Genomic DNA, 22,397 nt, shown 5'->3' with positions numbered 1-22,397 from the left:
CTCAGTTAGGATGATGAAAATTCTCCTACTTAGTATGATATGCTTCATCAGTGTGTTCCATATCTTGCACTGGGAAGAATTCAAGAATACTACGCTACTACGGTTCACTGGCTGAACAGTTTGCCAGCTATGGCTTCTCAGGTTTGGGTGAGGTTATGTTACTTACTTCAACATTTATGTTCTCCTTTGTTTGAATTGTCATACGTGTATTAAAATGGTATGTGGATGAGCTAAAAATGTGTGTTATTAGTATCTCACTACCACATGATTAAAAACAGGAGGGGCGACCAACACACCCTACTTCTCTTTTCCATCAACATTTAGGGGCTCGAAAATGACCCTATGGGCTTAGGTGTCTTGCCAATGAAAACCAGTATCTTGCATCAAATATTGTAAAATAATCCCTGCTTCATAGAGCATGTGAGGGCGGGGGTGGTAATGGGGAAAATGTCCTGCGGTCCCACTAATTGAAGAGATCTTGCAACTTGCTGTTGGTGAGGCTGTCGGCACGTGCAGCATGTTTCACATGGCAAGTCACTGTAATCATAGCCTGCACTATGATAAAGGCCAGCCTATGCTGCCAAGCGACATTTGCACCTTGCTGGGTGTGGGCAGCTGGAGTGGATAGGCCTTGAGATTGCAAACTATGTACCCAACACTAAAGCATCTACCTTGCTACCAGAGTCAACCGAGCAGTGGAAGTGAGGTAGTGATGGGCGGGTCCCATCATTCTCGGCTGCCTTAGTCCCATAATTCTCCACTGCCCCATCCGTGTTGAAGACTGTCTGGAAAAGCAACTCCCTGAATGCCGAACAGAATAGATCTTAGCTCAGCCTGGACCTTCTGCCCAACTGCAAACATCACTAACTGCTACTTTATTTATAATTTTTACATCAAAAAGTGTATTTTGGATTGTTTCACTTTAGCACCTTAGATTATTTGACTGCCCTGAAAGTCTTTTATTAAAAATTAGTGAACCACTCCTTTCTGTCTGTGAGAATATTATTAATTACTCAAGCTGTCTTGTTTCTTTTATACAAGTCTTAATTTTCTTTTTTATAAATGGAGCAACATTACGGTCTATGAAACCATACCAGAGAGGTTGTTGTACAGAATACATCCTGAACTATTTCAAGGTGCTGGAAGGTAGTTTCCTAGGGCCAAACTGTTTGCTCGATCTTTGAAGCTGGGATTGAAACCAGATTTCCTGATTAGACATTGTGCAATTCAGAACCTGGCTAAATATCGCATTCTCTCCCCCTTTAGTCCTGATGAATTTTTTTTCATGACCCAAGAGGCAAGTTGGGTGTCTTTTGCCTCACATACAAGGCCTTTATTGTTGTTATAGATGAAACAATACGGTATTATGGTATGGATAACATACATGAGATATTTCTGTAGAGTGCACATCTGTTAGAAATGGGGTCTTTGGTTGGCAGTCAGGTTAACCCCTGTCCAAGCAAGGGCCCTCACTCTAGTCAGGGTAAGTCACACACAATCCAAATTATCCTGTGCCCACCCTCTGGTAGCTTGGCACTGAGCAGTCAGGCTTAACTTAGAAGGCAATGTGTAAAGTATTTGTGCAATAAACCATACAATACCACAATATAACACCACAAAAATATACCACACAGTGTTTAGAAAAATATATAATATTTATCTGAATAAATGCAGGTCAAAATGATTAAAGATGAAATAAGCAAATGTAGGGATATCACTGAAAGTGATATCAAGTGTCTTTAGATTTAAAAGATTACTGTAAAAGCAATAAAAAGTGTCTTAAGTTCTCCTAGAAACAACAAGGCCCATATTTATACTTTTTGACGCTAAACTGCGCTAACGCAGTTTAGCGTCAAAAAATTTTGCGCCGTCTAACGCCATTCTGAAGCGCCATGCGGGCGCCGTATTTATGGAATGGCGTTAGCCGGCGCAAGCAGACCGGCGCTGCCTGGTTTGCGTGGAAAAAAGCCACGTACACCAGACAGCGCCGGCGTAGGGGGAAAATGGCGTATGGGCGTCTTAAAATGGGGCAAGTCAGGTTACGTCGAAAAAATCGTCGTAACCCGACTTGCGCCATTTTTTTTCGACGCCCATCCCCCATCAACATGACTCCTATCATTGTAAAGATAGGAGTCATGCCCCCTTGCCCAATGGCCATGCCCAGGGGACTTCTGTCCCCTGAGCATGGTCATTGGGCATAGTGGCATGTAGGGGGGCACAAATCAGGCCCCCCTATGCCACAAAAAAAAATAAAAATAATACTTACCTGAACTTACCTTAATGTCCATGGGATGGGTCCCTCCGTCCTTGGGTGTCCTCCTGGGGTGGGCAAGGGTGGCAGGGGGGGTCCCTGGGGGCAGGGGAGGGCACTCTGGGCTCATTTTGAGCCCACTTGTCCCTTAACGCCATGCCTGACCCAGGCGTTAAAAAGCGGCGCAAATGCGCCGTTTTTGGCCACGCCCACTCCCGGGCGTCATTTTTGCCCGGGAGTATAAATACCACGTAAAGGCCTGGGAGTCATTTTTTAAGACGGGAACGCCTCCCTTGCATATCATTAACGCAAGGAAGGGGTTCACGCTAAAAAATGACGCACACTCCGGGCACTTTGGCGCCCGAAGCGTCTAACGCCATAGTATAAATATGGCGTTAGTTGGCGTTAGTTTAGCGTCGAATTTGCGTCGAAAAAAACGACGCAAATTCGGCGCAACCAGAGTATAAATACGGCCCCAAGTGTCTCTTGCAGGGCAAAGTACCTGGTTTGCGTTGAAAAATCCTCGCAAGGGACTGCAGAGGAGGAGATGCGTGGAAAATGGTGAGTGTGCGTCGGTTTCGCCTCTTTGCACATGGACTTGCATTGTTAGTTTCCATGTGGGGAAGACGTTGCTTGGATTTGCGGCACGCGGACTTGGATCCTCTTTGGGTTGCGGGGTTTTCAGACGCCTCGGGGACGATGCGGGGAATCCTGGGCTTGCGGAGCGAAGTCACAGCGGCTGGGTCGATTCCAGTAGGCGATCTGTGGAATTTTCTTCCGCACAGCAGGGACTGCGTCGATTCCTCTCAGGAAGTCGGGCAGCGTTGTTCTGAGTTGGCTTGTGTCGATCCAGTAGGGCTGTACGTTGAAGTTCCGGTCGCGTTGCTGGCGCTGCGTCGATCTTCTGTTGCGAAGTCGGGCTGCGTCGTTCTGGACTCGGCGTGCAGTGAAATTTTCACTGCAAGCAGGCTGTGCGTCGTTCTTGGCAGGCGGTGAGTCGAATTTTCACCGCACGGGATTTCAGCTGCAGAAGAGAAGTCTTTTTGGTCCTGAGACTTCAGAGAACAGGGGGCAAGCTCTATCCAAGCCCTTGTAGAGCACTTTTGCAGCAGAGCAAGAGAGCAGCAAGACAGCTGGGCAACAGCAAGGCAGCAGTCCTCTTCAGAAAGCAGTCAGGTGAGTCCTTCAGGCAGCCAGGCAGTTCTTCTTGTGAGGGTGCAGGTTCTGGTTCAAGTATCTTCTTCAGGAAGTGTCTGAGGTGGTAGGGCAGATGCCCTGTTTTTATACCCAAATGTGCCTTTGAAATGGGGGAGACTTCAAAGAGTGGCTTAGAAGCGCACCAGGTCCCCTTTCAGTTCAATCCTGTCTGCCAGGGTCCCAGCAGGGGGTGAGGCAGTCCTTTGTGTGAGAGCAGGCCCTCCACCCTCCCAGCCCAGAAAGACCCATTCAAAATGCAGGTGTATGCAAGTGAGGCTGAGTATCCTGTGTTTGGGGTGTGTCTTAGTGAATGCACAAGGAGCTGTCAACTAAACCCAGCCAGATGTGGATTGTAAGGGCACAGAAAGATTTAAGTGCAGAGAAATGCTCACTTTCTAAAAGTGGTATTTCTAAAATAGTAATATTAAATCCAACTTCACCAGTTAGCAGGATTTTGTATTACCATTCTGGCCATACTAAATATGACCTTCCTACACCTTTCAGATCAGCAGCTACCACTCAAACCATGTATGAGGACAGCCCCAATGTTAGCCTATGAAAGGAGCAGGCTGCACAGTAGTGTAAAAACGAATTTAAGAGTTTTACACTACCAGGACATGTAAACTACACAGGTACATGTCCTGCCTTTTACCTACACAACACCCTGCTCAAGGGGTTACCTAGGGCACACCTTAGGGGTGACTTATATGTAGAAAAAGGGGAGTTTTAGGCTTGGCAAGTACTTTTAAATGCCAAGTCGAATTGGGAGTGAAACTGCACACACAGGCCTTGCAATGGCAGGCCTGAGTTAAGGGGCTACTGAAGTGGGTGGCACAATCAGTGCTGCAAGCCCACTAGTAGCTTTTAATCTACAGGCCCTGGGCACATATAGTGCACTCTACTAAGGACTTATAAGTAAATTAAATAGCCCAATTGGGAGTGATCCAATGTTACCATGTTTAAAGGGAGAGAGCATATGCACTTTAGCACTGGTTAATAGTGGTAAAGTGCGCAGAGTCTAAAAACCAGCAAAAACAGTATCTCAAAAGTGGAGGGAGGCAGGCAAAAAGTTAGGGGTGACCACCCTAAGGCTATCAGGTCTAACAACATCTTGAACTGAATTATTTCAAGATGCTCTCAAATGTCATGATCACTGAAAAGGAGGCAGGAGGAAGAAAAGTAATTGCCCGGTGTCATTCAGATTGTTCAAGCTTGGAAGCTAGTATTCAAATAAGGGTCTCTGGTATTATTTTTACCCTGGGTCAAACAAATGCTTCTGACTGTGCTGGGCAGGTAAGGGGGTGCAATCAAAATACGCTTTGTTTTGTTTATGAGAGGGGGCATACATTAAGCAGAACCAATTCAAATGTCCCTCCTTCAAAGGACAGGTACAGCTAGTGTAGCATCAGCACAAGAATTTTCCCGTCACAGGACAGGTATAAATCAGGGAGCTGCAATGCAAACTTCACTGCCTCACAGAACAGGAACAGCATGGCAGTAGCAAAGCAAGCTTCCCTTCCTCTCTCAAGCAGCAAGTGAGATCTTCCATTTCCTGCAGAAAAGATCTAGCAGGGGAGAGTTGTACAAGCTTTCATCATCCACAGAATATGTACACTTAGGGTGTGAGTGACATGTAATGTGTTATTATGGACTTCTGTATAGTAATAACATGTCTGTTGGATTATTATTTTTTCAGTCTATCAAATTGGGCAACTGAGCAGATGACATCCAGTATTTGTTGAGACTTTGTGGACCTTTTCAAGCATTATGAAGAACTGTTTGAGCTCGGTAGAACATAGAAGGGTGAATACTTACACACACCTTTAAATGCTAGTATGATGAAGATATTTGTCGGCAGTACAAGACACCGAATTATTCACCCCAAATGTAGATAGTTAACCTTCCTCTGTAAGTTGTAGTAAATTACTTCTTAAATCGAATTTGAGAAATCTTTTCTTTTGAACTAAATCACATCCTTGTTTCAGAGCTTTTAGATCAGACTCAAAATGTTAAGTTGGATATTGCACTTCTGGACGTCCCCGAATGGATTCAGGGAATGATCAGCTCTCGGGTAGCAACTATTCAGAAGACATCTATTGGTCTGCCACAATAGTCCCTGACAGAGCACCAAAGAGTAAAATCAGCAGCCGCTTGGACACTTCCGAACCAACCATGATATTGCACACCTTTGCAGTGTCACATGTTTTTCACTGGCTGCCTTGTCTAAGGATTCATTAGGTTGCAGACTAGTAGACAGCACATCTGTCTGGTTTGCTAAGGACATTGTGGGGACTTTCAGAAAGTTGACCTAGGAAAGCATTCTGCTTGTTGATTACCATTGGCTTTGTGGCTTGTAGCTCTCACTTCCTTCCATTTTCTGGCTTTATTTGCTTGAGACTCCCCAGGTTCAGTTAGTCTCTCCTGTTCCCTAAACTGTGTTTTCTCTATTCTTCCACAAACTCATTTTCTGTTAACAGGCCTTTAAATCTTGTTCTTATCTCATCACATTTGCTGTGCATTCAAAGACTGAGGGCAAATATCAGACACTGTCTTCAAAGGTCGCTTGTTTATTTTTCTTTCTCTAACTTCAAAGTGAGAAGATTTATGTGACAATCCTGTTGGATACTAGGGATAGGAAAGACATTTTTTCTAGCACACAACAACAATTACATGAACTGTGTAAGTATACAAGAATATATCAGAATTATGAACACACAACTCCACTCTACCCTGTACTACTCTATTCTATGTCAATGCACTCTTTGCCACTCTACACCACTGTACTGTACACCACTCCAGTGTAGGCCACACCAATCTACTTTGCACAACTCCACTATATGCCACTGTACTCTATACCACTCTGAAACAGTGCACTCTATGCCATTGCATTCTATGCCAATAAACTCTACGCCAATGCACTTTACTCTGTACCGCTCAACTCTATGGCCCTGCACTCTACGCCAATCCACTTTATGCCACTCTAATCTACTATGCACCACTGCACTCTACACCACTCCAATCTATTCTACACCACTGCACTCAATGCCAATACACTACATCCCAATGTACTTCACTCTGTAACACTGAACTCTATGGCCCTGCACTCTACGACAATCCACGGTATGCCACTCTAATCTACTATGCACCACTTCACTCTACACCACACCAATCGACTCTATACCACTGCACCCTATGCCAGTGCACTCCACTCTTGACACACCCAGCTCTATGCCTTTGCACTCTATGACAATCCACTGTACACCAATCTACTCTGCACCACTGCACTCAAAGCCAATTCGCTCTACACCATTTTACTCTACGTCATTCAACTCTATTCCACTCTTCGCAACCGCACTCTACCCTGCACCATTCCAATCTACACCTCTCTGAAACAATCTACTCTATGCCACTGCACTATATGCCCTTCTACTCCATTTTGCATCACTCCACTCTATGCCACTCTACTCTTAACCACTGCACTCTGACACACTACTCTGTAACACTGCACTCTCTGCCACTAAACTCTACTCAGCACTACTCCAGTCTTCACCATTGCTCTTTATACCACTGCACTGTATGGCACTATATTCTACTCTGTGCTACCCTACTCTCCACCACTTTATGCCACTACACTCTATGCCACTCAACTCTACTCTGCATTCTATGCCACTCGACTCTACTCTGCATCACTCAACTCTATGCGACTCCACCCCTCTATTCTACGTCACTCTACTCTGCGCCACTCCACTCTACAACACTGCATTGTACGCCACTGAATTCAATGCCACTGCTCTCTGCACCAGTCTACACTACTCTATGCCATTCCAGTTTATTCCACTCTTCTGTACTCCACACTATGCCACTCCAATACATAACACTCTGCCACTCCACTCTATAACACTACTCCATTCTTTGCCATTCTACTCTAAAACACTCTACACAACTCTCTTTCATGCCACTAACTTTTAGCCATGCTGAACAGCAGCCACGCTGGTGAACAACATGGCAAAAACACATTAGCAAAGCCTATAGCTCTTGCATAGGCAAAACCTATTTGCTTTGCCAATGCTTCTTTTAAGATCCTCTCTGTGATGTATCTAACATTCTGTAATGCTTTTAAAGTCAGGCCTAGACAATTTTAGCCGTACATTTAGCCTTATGCTTTTTCTATTTAAAAACGAAATCATAGCAAAATATGTACATGCATATAGGGGCTTGGGGTCAGTCGTCTTTATCCATTGATCTATCAACTATCATCAACATGTTGCTTCCGCCCTCCACAGCATACAGCATTGGGCAATGGGTCAGGTCAGGCCACTTCATCCACTGGCTGTCTTGCAACATGAGAGTTAGAGATTTTGTCCCTAGTTGGCAAAGGTATGCACCTTCTCCAAGTAGGGACCACAATCCTAATCAGGGTAAGTCACAACACAACCTAAATTATCCTGTGCTCACCCTCTGGTAGCTTGGCACAGAGCAGGCATGCTTAACATAGAAGGCCATGTGTAAAATATTTGTGCAACATTTCTTACAGTAACACAGTGAAAACACCTCAAAAAAGTAATCCTCACCAGTTTAGGAAAACAGATAATATTTATCTGAATAAAATATGAACAAAATGACAAAAATCCAATATGCACAAGTCAAGATATCACTTTTTAAAGGTTTAGATGAGTGTCGATCCTTAATAATCAGTGGTTGTATCCTTTAAACACAGTTTCTGGGATGCATAAAAAAAAAAACGACACAGAGGAGGAGATACATTGGAAAACAAAGCTATGTGTCTGTTTTTCCGGCACGGCAGAGGTAATACATATATCATTTTCACGAGGCAAGGTGATGCTTCTGTTTCCTGGAGTGCAGCCTTGGTTCCTTACTGTGGTGCGGAGGTATTTTGACACCCAGGGATGATGGGTGGAAAATCCTGAACGCACTGGTAGGAAGAGGAGGTGCTGCATCGAGCCTGTAAGCGATTTTTAAGCTGTTAAGCAAGCTCAGTCCAAGCCCTTAGAAAGCACTTATGGAGGAAGGGAGAGTCGTTCCAGCAGAGTCAGAGGCCAGCAGAGCAACAAGTAAGCCAGAAGTCCTTCCAACAAAGCAGTCCAGATGAGTCCTTTGGGCAGCCAGGGAGTCCCTCTGACAGAGTCCAGTTGTAGGTCCAGCAGAGTCTGATTTGGTGTGGCCACAGACCCAGTATATACACCAAAAAGTGCCTTTGAAATGTGTGGAAAATTCATGGAGTGGTTTTGAAGTGCACAGGTTCCCCTTCCAACCCAGCCCTGTCTGCCAGGAGCTCTGTGGGGGGCGGCTATCAGCCCTTTGTGTGAGGGCAAGCCACCAGCATTTGAAGTGTAAATGAGAGTCCCTCCACCCTTCCTGCCCAGGAAGACCCATCGGTATGCAGATGCAGCTGAATGTCCTGTGTTTATGGCTCTCTGGGTGGAATGCACAAGGTGAGCTGTCAACCAGCACAGACGTGCATTGGAGACAGGCTATAAGACACAGAGAGCAATACGCGCAGAGGAAGGCCTACTTTCTAAAATAGTAATGTAAAATCTAACTTCACCAGTAAGTAGGATTTTTCACTACCATTCCAACCATACGAACCATGACAAGGCTATTCCTCTCAGGTCAGAAACCCCCAGTCACAGATATGGGTTTAATCCATCAGTTTTTTTGCTTCCTATGCCATTCCGGTTTGGACCCAGCCATATGCAAATCAGTCTTGACCCTGTTCTCCATGGGAACAGTCCAGCCCGAACTGCCAGGCCAGGTATTCCCTGTACTAGAAAGAAGCATCTTGGGACCCCTTCCAGTGTATCACCCCTCATCAGACAGACTAGCTTGAGTCTGGTGGCTTAGCAAGCACGGGACCCATGTCTGGTCATACCCTTCCACTTAGGGCAACAAATGCAAAAACAACAGATGATGGATGGAATGCAGAACAAATCAAGCTATTTTGGAATTGTTTCACTATCGGGACATGTAAACCTTATTAGTACATGTCCTGCCTTTTACTTACATAGCACCCTACCCTATGGGTTACCTATGGCCTACCTTAGGGGTGATATATGTGGCAAAAAGGTAATGTAAGACTTGGCAAGTAGTTTTAAATACCAAGTTGAAGTGGAAATGAAACTACACACAGGCCTTGCAATGGCAGACCTGAGACATGGTTAAGGGGCTACTTATGCGGGTGGCACAACCATCATGCAGGCCCACTAGTAGCATATAATATACAGGCCCTAGGCACATCTTGTGCACTTTACTAAGTACTTACAGGTAAATTAAATATGCCAACTGTGTATGAGCCAATGGTACTATGTTTAGGGTAGATATAGCAGGCAGGTTAGCACTGATCAGGAGTGGTAGCTAAAACCAGCAAAAATGAGATCAGAGAAATGGAGGGAGGCAGGCAAAACATTGGGGAAGACCACTCTAAGGCTGTCAGGTCTAACAACTAGTGATGGTACTTTACTTGATCACATGTTATAGCTGCCTACAGAGTGCACTACTGTGCCGGGGCTGATTTGCCTGGCTTGTTGGGCCATTCCTGTATTTGTACCTAGTTTTTATATTTCTGACAATTTGTTTGCACATGACATATGTTTGCAAAAAAAAACCCTGCATGTATGACAAGATCAATTGGCTTTGCTTTTTGTTTTGTTTATACCTTTAGCACAATTGAACAAATCTGCGGGAAACATAAAAAAGTGTATCAGGCCTGAATTATGGAAAGCTTTATGCAGATTTGTCCACGAAGGGTGATAACGTGGGGCCATTTTACCTCTGATAGGATTCTTCGCTTTCCTCTGGAGAGAGAAAAAAAACGCTGAATGTAACTACTCCAAAACATGGCATAAAATTAACACTTTACTCAAGTGTCTGCTTGGTTGGTTATAAATATGATCCATATTTTTTAAAGGAATCAGCATTTCACAAATATGACCACTGAGCTTCGTGACACAATCATCATCACACTCCCGTATAGTGTAAAAGGCCATTTATTAGGACAGGATTGCTACTATAACATAACATTTGCGTTTTTAAACTTCAACTTCATCAATTTTCCTGTACCGCCCCTTTTGTAAACGTCCCCCATCTTTCAGTTTCCACTTCATTCCCCCACTTTTGCCTCCTTTCACCTAGCCTCCACTTTCATTCACTTATTATCCACATTCTCCTTTCATCCCCTGCCTCATATGACTTTCCACCCTCCCCATCTACTACCACTCAGCAAAACCCCTGGGGCATTTTGCTGCCCCACCAGCGAAACCACTGTGACACTGCATCTCACTTATGCGGATTCTCTGAGCCATAACTTCTCCCCCCACAAATCCCACAGCAGAAACCTCAATTTAAGAATGTAATGTGCATTGCCCATTTCAGACATGTGCACTTCATTATCTCTGAAGAGCACCGCCTCCTCTTCCTTAATCCCCTCACGAGTCAACACTTTTATATTGTGTGCCCAGCAAAAAACCTTCATAGCACTACTGAGTTTTCTCCTAGCCCTGTCGATAGCCCCATGCTTTGCTGGCCCCCTCCATTTCCTCTGAGGCATGAATTCTGTCCATACCAGGCAAGTCCCTGCCATCTGTTGACGACGCAATGGCAGATCCAGTTGCATGTGTTGCAGGTGGGTGAGCCAAGAGAGTTGTGCTAGATCATTCTCCCTAGTTGCAGTACCAACATATCCGGGCAACCCCAATTCGCCAGCATAGATGTTATAAACGGAAGCAAATTGCCCCACTTCATTCCACTCTTCCCCCACCACAAGACCTTGTGGCGGCTACTCGGCAGTCCAAGCGAACGTCCATATATCTGTTTCTCTGCATGTATTTAGCCTCCCAGTGTATAAAGGAATGACCGACCGGCAATGTGACCACCTTTGCTCTCGCGGGCCCCTCACATACCCTGCAAAGAGAACAAACTTCAGTAAAGGTACCAACAAATCCGCCCCCCCACTTTTTGGCATCATGCACACCCTTCTCTCTCCCCCCACCCCCGTGTCCCTAGGAAACAGTTCATGCCCTCACATATCACTCACAACATTGTGAGCGCCACCTCCCAATTTGACGAATCTGCACCCAATCCCACCCCAGCCGGGCAGCCGCAGTTGCAGCCCCGATCTGGAATGAGTGGGTCCAAAAATGATCCGCCTGAAGTCAAATCCGTCGCAAAGCCATCCGAAAAACCGTCAACAACTGGAATGCTGTAAGTTTTTCCCCATTTGCATGACAAAAAACAGCCCCTTTGCCAAGCACCACTTGCACCTTGAAACAGCCCCATTCACCCACCGGTAACGCTGCTGCGTCACTACCTTTGCACAGCCATACCCATTTACCCCGTCCAAGTTGGTCTATGTTGGACCGTCGCAGCCATATGCCCAAGCGTTCTCCCTGCACGTGCACTTCTCCTTGCCTGACACCAACAGCCTTCCCCACCCCCAACAACTTAGACACATGGAACTCCCCGAAAATCATCCAGATCATACACAAAGAAAAAGTCCCTCCTCATATACTTCTGTACAACAAACAGTTGTAACATTTCAAACAGCAAATTGAAAGTAATAGCCTCTCTCACTATGGCACCTGACCCCTTCCTTTCTTTACTCCACCCTTTCAACATTCACCCCAGAATTTCATCCTTCGCTGGGTCACAGTCAAAAAACAACTTCCCATAAAAGGACACCCCAGCCAACTTGCCTCCAATCGTAGCCGGGGACAAACCTTTCGAAATCAAAAACAGAACAAGGTAAAACACTCATGCTTCAAGCGCACCTCAATCCAGCAACCTAAAAGCCCCTCCAAAATCTCAAAAGATTGAAACTCCAACCACACCAGCCGATAACTTCTCCTGGTGGACTCTGCTAGTGACTTCTCCAGACGTCTAACGACCATCATGCCCCCCACTCCCAAATGTCTGCTGGGACGGCCGTCTTGTTTTCGTCCGCGCCTGGTGCCAAATCCCCAAAACATTGCCACTGAAACGAGACCGGGAATCTGCAATGGCATTGTTGACCCCAGGAATGTGTGCTGCTTTAAAGACATCATTCAACATTAAACAGCGAATAACAGAATAACCCAGAATAAATCACTTTAGGTAACCCAAAGACCGTGTAACTAGTCATCATCCCTTTACTGTCACTTTAAAATCAGTTGAAGGGATAAGGTATCAAACTTGTATACGGTGAGAATCCTCAGCGGGGAAACCTACACAATGGCCGTATTTCGCGAATGTTATGGGGAAGACGTACTCAGCGATATAAGACCCCGATTGTGGCAATCGATTATTCTGGGTTATTATGTTACTCAACAGAGTGTAACCTTAAACCTAGGGGATTATTTACCTGGAGCACTTTTCTCGTTACTTGGCTTGTGGTTTCGATAGTTACTTCTCTAGTGTCTATTGTGAATGCTACTTTAGTAACTGGCTTGGGGCAGAATGATGTCTCTGGACTCATTGATCACTTATCATTTACTACCCATGGTCCTCTATCCTATATTATGCACACAAGGAATGAGTCTTTTTCTCCCCTTAGTGCATATATTACATGAGGCAGCATACATCTGTTTTTACATCCTTGTTACCTATTCTCATAACAAATGTACATTTCTCACATTTATATAGAGGTGAAGCCAGTCCTTAGCTGGCATGATGCCATGGAGCACCGTCCAAAATTGCGGATGGTAAGCAGCTGTTTTATGGGGTTTGTTTTTACACCTAGCATGGTAGCACAATATCACTGAGTGGCACAACACCTTTTTGCGGATGTTAGTATGCTATTGTCTTCTATCTTAACACATTGTTGTTATTTTCCTTTGTCATTTCCCACAGGCACACTTCGACTTACATTATTAGGTGCATAGCTCTATGAGTAAATTAATTACTTTAATTTCTCCAGTACACATTTTTGCAATTAGCATAGTGTAGGAGTCTAATATATATTTTTTGGTTTTTGAATTCTTTTGATTTTGGTCCTGAAGAAATGCCACTTGATTTGTATGAACACCTTAGACGTGAAACATGTTGACCTTCTTTGGTGACTGAAGAAAGTTTTTCTTCTCACCCTCAATTTCCGGTTGAGTGGTGGAACATTATTTCCTACCCACTCCCCATTATATATTTTTAACCTTGACCTAGACCCTCGACGATCAATAAGTTTGGGTTTGTGAGGTTCTGGAGCCAATTTTAATCCTTTTTTGCTGACTGTAGGTCCAAGTTTACTCCTACTAAACTTTGGATTACGGCACGCACGACCAGATAAGATCTCCAGCAAAGAGCCCCTTGAGGGGCCCGTCAGATATTGCAGCGCCAATCTGACGAGGAGCATACCCTATGATGAAGCATGACATCCTAATGGATGTGTGAGGGTTTTGCTTCTAGTTCACCAAGTGCCCTGTGGATTTCTGTTTCTGTGGAATAGTGTACCCTTTTGATTGATAGTTACATTGGAAGACTGTGCACTGGACCAAATAAACCTCCCTGTCTCTCTTATAGTTAGATAAAATACTTGGCAGTCTGTTGTACTCGCGAGTAGCGTAGCTGCCTCGCGATCATGACTCCATGTGGTTGCTAGGTGATGGATAGGGGCACGATTCAAACGGGCGAGGACGGTTGTGGTTCCGGCAGCCGTGCCCGGTCGCACTTGGATACTTTGGCATACAACTACTTTTAACAATAAAGACATATTTAAGCACACCGTGCTCTCCTCGCTTACTTCATTGTGGCGACGAAGATCGTGGTCTCCGAGCGCAGCAGGCCCTAGCAGCAGCCAAGAAGCGGCTGAAGACGACATCCCCTGCAGCGTCTTCCTCTTTGGCAAGCAGGATCGACGGTGATCTCGTCCTGCACAAGTGACGACAGGCGTTTCCTGTCAGGCCAACACGCTTGGAAAAACCTATCACAGCACCTCAGGGCAGTGGTTCTGGAATCCGGTGATACTTCCACTGGATGTAAAAATCACCTCAACGCTCGCAAAGGAGATCGAAAGGCTACACAAAAACCAAGGTATGGCATTGTTCTGCAGGTGTTCAGTTCTTTAGTGCTGCAACCACTTTACGGATAAAACACTAGATTTCCCAGTGGATGTGGAAAGACAACGTGGAGCAGATTGAGGGCTCTATTCATATAACTGTGCAACCATCTAGGAAGCATTTGGGACTTACTGGACTACATATATTTTTGGTGAACAAACAAAAGTTATAACGACAAAGAACGCTACATTTTGTTTCTGTTTTAGGTATTTTTGTATTTTTAACTCTTATATACTTTTGTATGTCAATATAATTTTTTTTTGGGGTTGCACCATGCAATCTGTTCTGCCTCCACCGCCATTTCTAGAGAGCCCTGGCGAACCACATATAGTTTGGAAGCAATGGTATGATGCTTTTGAGATGTATTTAGGGGAGATAGGAGCATCTGGTACAGACCAGAACCGAAAAAGTGTCTTCTTCTCCATTCCATTGGCTTAGAAGGGAGAGCTATTTTCAAGCACCTACCTGACTTACAATTGGATGATGGTGAAATGGATGAGTATGAGATTACGGTGAAGAAAATGAGCAACAGGTTTGATGCACCTCCCAGCTTGGTGGTGGCTAGGGGCAAGTTTTTTTAAAAGAGAACAACACCCCAGTGAAGATGTAGACACTTATATTTCGGCGTTGCGCCTTCTGGTTGCGGAATGTCAGTTTGGAGTGCTGGGTGATCAACTCATCAGAGATCAATTTATTTGTCAGGGGACAGATAAGTCTATCAGACAGAAGTTGCTATCGCTGGACAATCCAACGTTGGTGGAAACGATGAGAATTGCAAAGAGCATTGAATCTTCTATCAAGTCCTCCAGGGAAGTAGAATTGGCGACGACTAGCAGAGTTAACGCTGTCATTAACAAAGATGAAAAAAGGACTGTGGTCAAATCAAGTGGACAGAAAAACTATAAGCTTGCCAATTCTAACGTGCACTCAGACACTCAATTGCGCGCAGACACGCGCAAGCACTTGTGCCCACTCAGACACCCGTGCACACTCAGACACTAAGACATTTGCGCGCACTTAGCCACTAAGACACCCGTGCAAACTAAGACACCCGCGCACGCTCAGACACAAAGACACTCGCGCACACTGACACCCGCGCACGCTCAGACACAAAGACACTCGAGCACACTGACACCCGCGCACACTCAGACACTGACACCCACACACAGACACCCGCGCACACTGACACCCGCGCACACCGACACCCGTGCACACTCAGACACAAAGACACTTGCGTGCACATAGCCACTAAGACACTCGGGCGCACTCAGACACCCGTGCACTCACGCACACCAAGACACTCGCGCACACTCAGACACTAAGACATTTGCGCACAGACACTAAGACATTTGCGCACACTCGGACACTAAGACATTTGCGCACACTCAGACACTAGGACATTTGCGCACACTCAGACACTAGGACATTTGCGCACACTCAGACACTAGGACATTTGCGCACACTCAGACACTAGGACATTTAGGCACACTCAGACATTAGGACATTTAGGCACACTCAGACACTAAGACATTTGTGCACACTCACTCGTGCGCAGACAATCGCGTACAGACACTCGCGCAAACTCAGCCACTAAGACACTCGCGCGCACTCAGATACTAAGACACTCGCGCGCACTCAGATACTAAGACACTCGCGCGCACTCAGATACTAAGACACTCGCGCGCACTCAGATACTAAGACACCTGTGCGCACTCAGATACTAAGACACCTGTGCGCACTCAGATACTAAGACACCTGTGCGCACTCAGATACTAAGACACCTGTGCGCACTCAGATACTAAGACACCTGTGCGCACTCAGACACAGAGACACTCGCGCGCACTCAGACACAGAGACACTCGCGCGCACTCAGACACAGAGACACTCGCGCGCACTCAGACACAGAGACACTCGCGCGCACTCAGACACAGAGACACTCGCGCGCACTCAGACACAGAGACACTCGCGCGCACTCAGACACAGAGACACTCGCGCGCACTCAGACACTCGCGCGCGCACTCACACGTGCGCACTCACACTCAGACACTAAGACATTTGTGCACACTCACTTGTGCGCACACAATCGCACACAGACACTCGCGCACACTCAGACATTTGCGCACACTCAGACACTAAGACACCCGTGCACACTCAGACACTAAGACACCCGTGCACACTCAGACACTAAGACACCCGTGCACACTCAGACACTAAGACACCCGTGCGCACTCAGACACTTGCGCACACTCAGCCACTAAGACACTCGCGAGCACTGACACTAAGACACTCAGGCGCACTGAGACACTCGCGTGCGCACTAAGACACTTGCGTGCGCACTAAGCCACTCGTGTGCGCACTAAGACACTCGCGTGCGCACTAAGACACTTGCGCACTCTCAGACACTCACGCACCCTCAGACACTCGCGCACCCTCAGACACTCACATTCGCGCACACTCAGACACTGGTGCACACTCAGACACGCGCACACTCAGACACGTGCACACTCAGACACTAAGACACTCGCGCGCAGACACTAAGACACTCGTGCACTCAGACACTTGCGTGCACTCGGACACACACACTCACCAACACACACGCACCCACAATGACGCACTCAGACACACACACACACAGTCAGAAACACTCAGATAGACATACACACACACACACACCCAGTCAGACACACGGAGACACAATCAGACACACAAACACCCTCAGACACACACACACCCTCAGACACATACTCTCAGACACACACACACAACCAGACACACTCACTCACACACTCAGAAACACACACACACACTCAGTAACACACTAAGTCAGAAACACTCAGATAGACATACACACACACACTCAGTAACACACAGTCAGACACACACGGAGACACAATCAGACACACAAACACCCTCAGACATACACACACCCTCAGACACACTCACTCACACACTCAAAAACACTCAGTAACACTCCGATACACGTGCTCAGACAGACACATACACTCAGACACACTCAGACACGTACTCTCAGACACACACACACACACACTGAGACTCACACACCTACAATCAGACACACACACCCTCAGTAACACACTCAGTCAGAAACACTCAGATACACATACACTCAGACACACACACACCCTCAGACACACTCTCAGACACACACACACAGGCAGGCACACACACACACACTCAGATACACATGCTCAGACACACACTCAGTAACACTCAGTCAGAAACACTCAGATACACATACACACACTCAGACACACACAGTCAGACACCTTCAAATACATACTCTCAGACACACACACATACACACACCCACCCAGGCACACTCAGACACACAGACACACACTCAGTCAGACACACATGCTCAGACAGAGACACACACACACACTCAGCAATACACTCAGACACACTCACATACACATGCTCAGTCACAGACACACTCAGTCAGAAACACTCAGATACACACACTCAGACACACACACACACACAGTCAGAAACACTCAGACATACACTCACACACAATCAGACACACATACACACACTCACACACGTACTCTCAGACACACACAGACTCACTCAGAAACACTCACTCAGACACACACACACAATCAGTAACACACAGTCAGAAACACTCAGATACACATACTCAGACACAGACACATACACTCAGACACAGACACATACACTCAGACACAGACAAACTCACACACACACACACACACACACACAAATGAAAATATATATTTGGAGACATCCACACTAGAACACATCTGTTATACACATCTTAAAATAATTGAAATAATTAAAACGGATTGTAAAGCATGAGCCAAGTGAAAAAACATTTACTTTTCTCTACCATCATTAGAAAACTAAATGTAAAGTCAATCTTGCTTATTATTGCGCACTGTTTCTTTTAACTGCCTCCTCCACCACGGATTTTGGTGCTAGGTACTACTCCCTTGCCTCATGTTATCTCAGGAATCTATATTACTGCAGATGCCTCTGGCATTGAATCCCCCAAGTTGTTTCTTTAACCCCTTTTTCAAATGATTCAACTTTAATGAATTCACTTTTTATTACCACTTTTAACATTTTACAGAATTTATGGCAAGGAAACAATACAACTGATTTAATCAAACTGCTCAGTTTAAAATATTTATTTTGAAGAAGAAGAATTTCCGTACATCAGCTTTCTCTGTCAATGTTATCCTGACAAACGCCAACTGCTGCAACTGAAAATATATTGAAGCATTACCTTAAGTTGCAAAAATGTTGCAAACGATTTATGAAGTATGAAAAATAAAGCACTGAAATGCATTTCTAAAATACTCATAAGGTACAAGAAATTAGAATAGTTACTTTTATAAATAATCCCAATAAATATATTTTAACAGTGTGGTCATACCAACCTCTAATTTTAAAAGACTTTGAAAGCCCTTTGAACATTGTTTTCCCACCCAAAGAGTGAAAAGCGTAAACTAATCATGTAACCTTTTGTAACATATAAAGTAAATAAAGGCATTACACCTGGAGTGATAGAAGATTGTGCACTAAATAGCAGCAATATAAATGAGTCCTTAAGGGACTTTCAGTACATTTACCTAAAGTTCAACTCGTAAAATATTGTCTAATTGTAATGCTTCAAAGAAAACCTTAGACACGCCAGTTAGCAAGCTTTTGCTTTCTACTTTGCTAAACTAGTATTCGTCTGTTAGAGGCTGGATAGGATTCTTCATGAAGGAAATACTACTGTTTTTGTCGAATACCCAGTTATTACACTAGTGACATACATATGGTAAATATGACAGTGTAAGGACTAGTATAAGGAACAATATGGATTTTCAAAATCTCTGGTTACTAATCCCAGGATGACCAACATGGTTTCGTTGCTCAACCTTTGATTATTCCTGTCAACTCCTCATCTTCTGAAAATAGATTAGGCACAAACCTAATTTGTAACTAAGGAGCTTAAAGAAGTTAGGAAAAATATACTATTTCTGGCACTACTCGTTTCTTTCCCAACCTAGCTATCAATTAAAGGATGTACTAGGACCGTGTGCATTTTGAGCTCCCAAATTATGAGATTTGAAGGTAAATTTAAAGTTTCCATCTTTCTTAAGCTAACAACTTTCTTGCATGGGATGCTGAAATAGAGGAAAAAGTGAAAAATTTGAAACATGGGTGGACAAAGTGAAGACTACATGTTAGTAGAGATATGGCTTCCAACTAGATTAAGGTAATCCAAGTAAACCATGAAAGGGTTAAGAAAACTGGCCTGAGGATTGCCTGATCAGCTTTGAGTTAAATGTCTAAACTACCCCTCCCTCTCATGGAGGACTTTGTCCTGCTTCAAATTCTCCCTCCAATTTAACAATTTATATTTGTGACTATACTAAAGATAAGTAGTTTTAAATGTTGCTGTGCATCTTAACAAGATGACATGCAGTGTCCCGCAAGCATACCATGTAAACATCAGGAAAGCGACCCTATGCATCTTTAAAAACCATAAACTTGACAACTTGTATCCCCAATGAGAATAACATTTAAAAAACCAGCAGGTGGGGGTACAAGGACACCCAATGTGTATAAAAGGAGTGGAGAAGTTTTGAGCATGCTGGAAGAGCAGTGAAGTTAAGTGACAGGGTGGTTTGTAATGGCTTTGCTGCAGTGGGGCGAGAAGTATCCCTTATGAGGAACCGGAGCATCTGTCAAATATGCTGGGTGGCGCAGACGGAGGAAGCACTGGACATGTGGGTCCAGGGATGGACACTCAATAGCAGTGTGCTCAGTTTGAAATGACTGCAAAAGCACAATGCGATGTCAGCCCATATCAAAAAGACCCAGGAACCATTATCCCTATTTTAATTTATCTTTTTCTGCAAGGTTGAATGATCTAGTACCGTACATAAGATGAGATCTGAATAAAAGTCAGTAGGTTAAAGAGTACTATGCCATTTTCGTAACATTAGCAAATTGCACAATCTTTCTGTCAACGATCAAAGAGCACCATTTTCCAAAATCTAAAAGAAGTTGTCAGCAAACCTGCGAGTCAACAGAACTTTGGCATTATTTTCTGTGGGATGGAGAACATCAGGGTATGGGGGGGGGGGGGGTTAATCTGTGTGGTGCCACTCAGCAAGACCACAACTCATTTGCACCTCTCAAAAAATGTAGTCCTCTGCTCATCTTTGGGATAGAACCATAGTACTGAACTTTCAGAACAAGGGCTTTCCTCCGGCATAGATGTCTGGTCGAACATATCTAGCACTGAGAACTACCTTAATGAAATAACAAATCATACATATTCTGGATAAAGAACAGACTAAGCCCCCAAATAGAAATATTTTGAACATTAGACTGCTCAATACCAAAGCTGTAAATTCCTGTAATAAGTAACATTTTGCTGGCCAGCACTGCAAAAGTGACGACGAAAACATTTGACTATAGTTTATGTTGCAAGAGCAAACAAACTGCATCCTTCTAGTCACTCTTAGAGTTGTTCACTGAACTGTCTCCAGAGGAAAGTCCAAAGCCAGGCTGCAATGTGCTTGTGGGGCGTTCCTCATTCTTAGTTGGGTCCCTAGACCACGAAGAGAAAAGAAAGAAGATTAATCATCATTAATATTTGTTAAACATACTTGAGTTCCACAGGCCCTTGTGGAGCATGTCTAAACAATTTAATAGTATACGTTTTGCTGACAAGTGCTGCTATTGGAGAATCAAGATAAACCTACTGGTGTTCAGTCGGTGGTGCCTCTGCCATTTCTACTCACAGACAAGTACTCAACACCAAGTGGACAGATCTAATTGCTGACGTCTATACTGAATAAACTGTGTTGTAAGACAGCAGCCAACAAACAATGATGTTACCCAATTGGCTCGGTTTTAATAAACTAAAGCAAAGATTACATTCCTAACTTGTAATGTCAAGGTGGAAGCTTGATCGTATTCAAGTTATTCTGTGTGTGTAAGTATGGGGGTACGACGGGGGCAAACAGAAGCAATGAGGTTCTTCTGTCCACAATGAAACAAGGGATTTGCACGCCTACTGCTACAGAGACAAAGACAGTGTTCTTCAGCACAGAATGACATACTTGTGCTTGTTTGCAATGCACAAGCCAAACAAAATGGCCACGGTGTAATAACTACTTTTGGCTGTTGAACAAAATCGCACAGCGGAAACCAACTCTTTATTAGGTCAGAAGCCTTTGTAACAGTAGCTGATAAAAGTTACAACAACTTTTATTTAAACCATTAGTTCTGGCCGCGTGTACGCTTAGGAGCAAGCATCAGATTTAACTCTAGGGAGCTAGGACTACTTATTTCAGACTTACCTCCAGGAAGCGAAGACTACTTGGTTCAGAGCTATCTCCAGGGAATAAAGACTACATAGTTCTAACTTAATTTCAAGCTTATCTCGAATAGGCTGGTGAAAGTAAGGGAACACAGAGGCAAACAAAGCCCCTCACACATTGTATCTTGTGTAAGTAAATGGAGTTGCTGCAAGAGTGTGATAGACATTTGGTTATTGCCTTGTGCCAGAAGGGTCGCTAAAACTCAGTAGCCCAGTCTCTGTAAATCATTTCCCGATATTGATGCTCAAACTTCAAAATGAGACCCGCAGAACAGCACTTAATGGATGACGAGAACATTTTCACAACAAAAAATAATAATATGAAGCTGTATGTTTATGGCAAGCATTTCCAAAAACTATAAAACTAAGGAGGGTGGTAAAGCAGTATGGGGACTGATTAAGGCAGTAGGTCTGACTTTTGTATAGTGCATGCACACATATTCACAATGCACATTCACACACTGACAATGATCGTGTATTCATTCACATATGAAGAGAGTAAAGAGCCTCACTGGCCACGAGCTGTAATGAACAAGTCCAG

At 44.6% G+C, this 22,397-nt stretch overlaps 1 protein-coding gene across 2 annotated transcripts in view; it reads right to left on the bottom strand.

The window, feature by feature from the left end:
• Window positions 1–18,644: 18,644 nt before the first annotated feature.
• Window positions 18,645–22,397, bottom strand: part of LDAF1 (lipid droplet assembly factor 1) — a 90,352-nt gene continuing 86,599 nt past the window's right edge. For both annotated transcript variants that reach the window (XM_069210286.1, XM_069210288.1), the window contains exon 6: window positions 18,645–21,082. In XM_069210286.1, coding sequence (XP_069066387.1) covers window positions 20,983–21,082 — 100 coding nt within the window. In that variant the 3' untranslated portion in view covers window positions 18,645–20,982. The remainder of the gene's footprint in view (window positions 21,083–22,397) is intronic.

This window comes from Pleurodeles waltl, chromosome 10, assembly GCF_031143425.1.
Source record: "Pleurodeles waltl isolate 20211129_DDA chromosome 10, aPleWal1.hap1.20221129, whole genome shotgun sequence".
In the NCBI taxonomy this organism is placed as follows: Eukaryota; Metazoa; Chordata; class Amphibia; order Caudata; family Salamandridae; genus Pleurodeles; species Pleurodeles waltl.
This window is presented reverse-complemented; position numbering and strand designations above follow the sequence as displayed.